Source organism: Epinephelus moara, chromosome 18, assembly GCF_006386435.1.
Source record: "Epinephelus moara isolate mb chromosome 18, YSFRI_EMoa_1.0, whole genome shotgun sequence".
In the NCBI taxonomy this organism is placed as follows: Eukaryota; Metazoa; Chordata; class Actinopteri; order Perciformes; family Serranidae; genus Epinephelus; species Epinephelus moara.
In genome coordinates this window covers 5,514,393-5,518,426 of record NC_065523.1, presented here as the reverse complement: position 1 = coordinate 5,518,426, position 4,034 = coordinate 5,514,393, and the positions used below count along the sequence as shown (strand labels likewise).

General features: G+C 42.0%; 1 protein-coding gene across 1 annotated transcript in view; it reads left to right on the top strand.

Moving 5' to 3' along the window:
- Positions 1–800: 800 nt before the first annotated feature.
- Positions 801–4,034, top strand: part of septin12 (septin 12) — a 119,399-nt gene continuing 116,165 nt past the window's right edge. Inside the window, exon 1 of the mRNA XM_050068711.1 lies at positions 801–1,054. Coding sequence (XP_049924668.1) covers positions 1,000–1,054 — 55 coding nt within the window. The 5' untranslated portion in view covers positions 801–999. The remainder of the gene's footprint in view (positions 1,055–4,034) is intronic.

Below are 4,034 nucleotides of genomic sequence, written 5' to 3'. Positions count from 1 at the left end.
CACTAGGGCCCGTCCTCATTTCTTTATTCCACTGCTTGGCAGCTCAATCCTTAACAAACTGCACAAGACCTCAAGGAGCAGATCAGGGCAGGCCCTTGACGTCTAACCTCTCAAAGCTAACAAATCAGCAGCAGAATTGTAACAAATGACACTGTTAGGGGGTTTGACCTCCTCTATCCACGACAAAGCCCATACAATTGCTTGACCTGAACATTATCTACATACATCCCAAAACCACTTTTCCCAGAGCTTGGGTCCTTTGACCATTGATGTAAGGTAGTTACAGTGGGCCCTAGTGCACGCTATCATGCACATATGGTTTTGTCACATGACTCATCACTCATAAGGGCACATTCCCAACACATTGTTGAGGGGCCTACTCTCTCTATTGGCCCTCAACCTCATGGGCCCCAATGCAACAGCACTACCTGCAATGTCTACATTTACGCCCCTGCCTGAGACCAATGTGGAGCATCCTAAGTGGAAATGGTTGGTCACCGTGTCGGTAGGCAAGGGGCTAGACTGGCCTTTTCTGTGAGCCTGCTGGGTAAGACTCTGAACAGACAGACACTTCTCAGTCCTTCTGACGCCTTTGACTAGAGGGGAGTCAGCCGGGGGAGGAAAGACAGCAAAGGAAAGAGAAATTTGACTGAGGATTTTTTTTTCCAGGTGTTGCATACGGCTCCGCCCAACAGCCGTCCGTCCTCCGCCCACTGTCACCCCCGGGTCCGGGCTGCATCCTGCAGGCAGCCGAGCAGGGGGGCAGGAGGGGGGCTGGGCTACAGACACGCCGATGCTCCTGGAGTTCAGGCAGCGAGGACACGCACAGCACAGAGAGGACAGCCGGGACACAGTTCAGCGCAGTCAGCTCCTTGTCTGCACACATTAGCGCGGACCAGTGTAGCTTCTTTTTGATAGGGAATACAAGTTACCCAGAGAGTTCCGTTTTATCTCATCTGGCTCGGAGCGGCATCACGGAGCCTTCTGCACTCAGTCAGGATGTCGGAACTTTCCGTGAATGACCACCTCGAAGGGATTTTATCAGATTTTGAAGGTATGTAGGTTGTAATATTAAATTACTTTACTGCTGCCTGTTTCGTTGGCATGTAAATGTGGAGTTGTAGCTTGAGGCTGTTTCACCTTCTCTGTTCAAAGTGAAAACTCGTGTCTGTATGGGGGGGGGGGGGGGGGGGCTACATACGGCAGCCTAAACGGTAACGTTACTAAACGTACTTTTTGTGAAGTAGGCTGGTTTTCCTGAAAAATGACTATTGCAGTCAGGTGCGCAAATAGCCTATACGCTGAAATTTCCCAGACTTTTAAAAAGCAAACAACCATCTGTAGCCTGCAATAAAAATCAGATTGTATTTAGTGCTCGTTAAAAGTAGAGCTGGGCACGATTAGTCCATCCACTTCCTCACTGGTTGATCACAGGAAAAGAGGAGAAAAAAATCAAAATCAAGGGACTGTTCTTTACTTATCACAGGAAGGGGGTGGCTGGGTTGGGACTTGATTTTATTTATTTATTTATTCATTTTCAATCTTGACCCTCCCTGGAGCTACAAATAGTTATTAGATTTTAAAACTTATCCTTTCATGTTTGAAAGTTTAAAGTTAAGGACAGAATTCTGGAGTTGAAGTCAGCGATTTTGAATAAAGTGATTTTGATAAACTATCACTGTCTTAGCCCTTTGAACCTGAGCTTGATTTCTTTCAAAAATATGGAAGAAGGCAATGAGCACCGAAAGAAGAAATTACTCAAAAAAAAATGCAAGAAATTAGTAAAACATAGAAAAGTAAAACCAAAAAAATTGGTAAACAGTAAAGTTAAAAACCAACAAACAAGGAAATGACCTGAAAAAGTGCTTAAAAATTACATTAATTCTGTACATAATTTCAGATATTTAATAATAATAATGATAATAATTATAACAATATAGTAATAATAAGTATAGTTTTCCCTTTCTTTTTTCAAAGTTAAAATTTTTTTTCTAAATCTGTTGTGTTTTTTGCTATTTGTGGGACAGTTCTTAGCAAGTTGCTCGCTGCCTTTTTACCCTTGTTTCTGAAAGGTGTCAAAGGGTTAAGCTCAGATTTAGTTCTGTTTTTTTCTGGGAAGCATTAGTTGAACATGATGCGCTCAAGCATGAAAAAAGAAAAAAGCGATCCGCACAACAAAAGAGCTCCCGTATGCAATTTTTTATTTTGTATGACGTTTCGAGCGTGATGCTCTTCCTCAGACTGCTAAACATGATACGCTCAAGGACCGTCGGATATTTGAAAATCCATTGATAATTATGTTTTTCAATTTCTGGCTATGATAAATGGTGTAATTTTGCCGATTTTAAAGAAAACATACTTTCCAAACCTGCTGAAGGTCGATTATTTTCACGTTTCATTAAATCACACCCTCAAAAGCATCTTTTTTATTAAAATAGGCAGTGAAATACATTCAGAATACAGCCATCTAAAGTTATGTCCCTATCCTAAGCCAGTGCTTTAAAAAATATTAATAATATTTTTGTATTTTCATAGCAAAAAATTGTTTGAGTCACTTCATAATGTTTGGTTTAGTGTGCCTTTGAATGAGACTTACAGTATAATTACTGCAGTCAGATGTAAAATGGCCTGGGCAGGTAAAAGAGGAGCACTAATAACATAGTGTAGGCAAAGCCTTGAGCCCCTTTGGTGTGTGTGTGTGTGTGTGTGTGTCTGTGAGAGAGAGAGAGAGAGAGAGGGAGAGAGAGAGAGAGAGAGAGAGACAGAGAGCGAGAGAGAGAGAGCATCCCATAAGGAGACAATAGTATCTTTTAGAAGCAGTAAATTCAACTATGTGAATGAGCTGGCTGTTAGTCTCGTTTCTGACTTAGTGCACCATTTGAAGTCTCTCTGCTTAACATCAATTGAGGCATGGCTGGCACTGACGTTTTTTTTCTGTGATTTGTACATCCCTAGATTTTTTAATTTTTATTGTTTTCCAAAAAAGTCTTTATTCAACATTTCAGTAACACAAAAGTGAATACTTCTCTTAAAGGGAAAATGAAGAAATTAACTAGAAAGTAAACACACAAAACCTATCCCACAAAAAGTAAACATAAAAAAAATATATCACTATGTATAGATAGTGTGATATTAACGGCTGCATTACAGTAAAATTATGTCATTTTCTGAACTTACCAAACAGCTCTACTATTGTATTATTTGCCTTTGCTCATGTAATTATTATAACCACATTACTGAGGATTATTTATCAAAATCAAATTCTCATCCGCAGTGATGTCTCGATAAAAAAACAACCAGTTTTTTTATGGCACTATCCCAGCAGGAAATGTAGTGATGTCGCCGTAAAAATAACCGTTTTTTTATGGCACTGTCCATGCAGGGAAAGCAGTAATGTCTTGGTAAAAATGACCGATCTTTTGTGGCACTATCTCAGCAGGAAACACAGTGATGTCACAGTAAAAAACAACTGCTTGTCATGGCACTATCCCTGCAGGAAGCCATGGTCACTGCAGTGATGCCATGGTAAAAAAATAAATGCTTTTCATGGCATTATCTCGACAGGACACGCAGTGATGTCACAATAAAAAAGAAATGCTTTTCATGGCATTATCCTGGCAGGAAACGCAGTGATGTCACAGTAAAAAACTACTGATTTTTCGTGGCACTATCTTGGCAAGAAACACAATGATGTTGAAGTTCAAACCAACTGCTTTTCATGACACTATCCCAGCAGGAAACGCAGTGACATCATGGCAAAAACACAATGGGCTCTAGTTTCCCGGCGCGGTGCAGGGTGGTGCAGGGTGGTGAACCCCGCGCAGAGCTAGTTTCGAGCAGCGCAACCCGAGGCGCGCTCAGTTTGGTAGTTTGGTAGACCGAGGTGCGCTGAGGTGGGTGTGGCGGCGCAGCAGGGGGAGGTGTCGACAGATCCAGCTTGGCGCAGTGACAGTTTCGTGCCAAAAGGCTTCGCCAAAGGTGCGCTAAAAGCTCGCCAGCTGAAACCAGGTCTACTGTCAGTGCAGGCGGAGCGC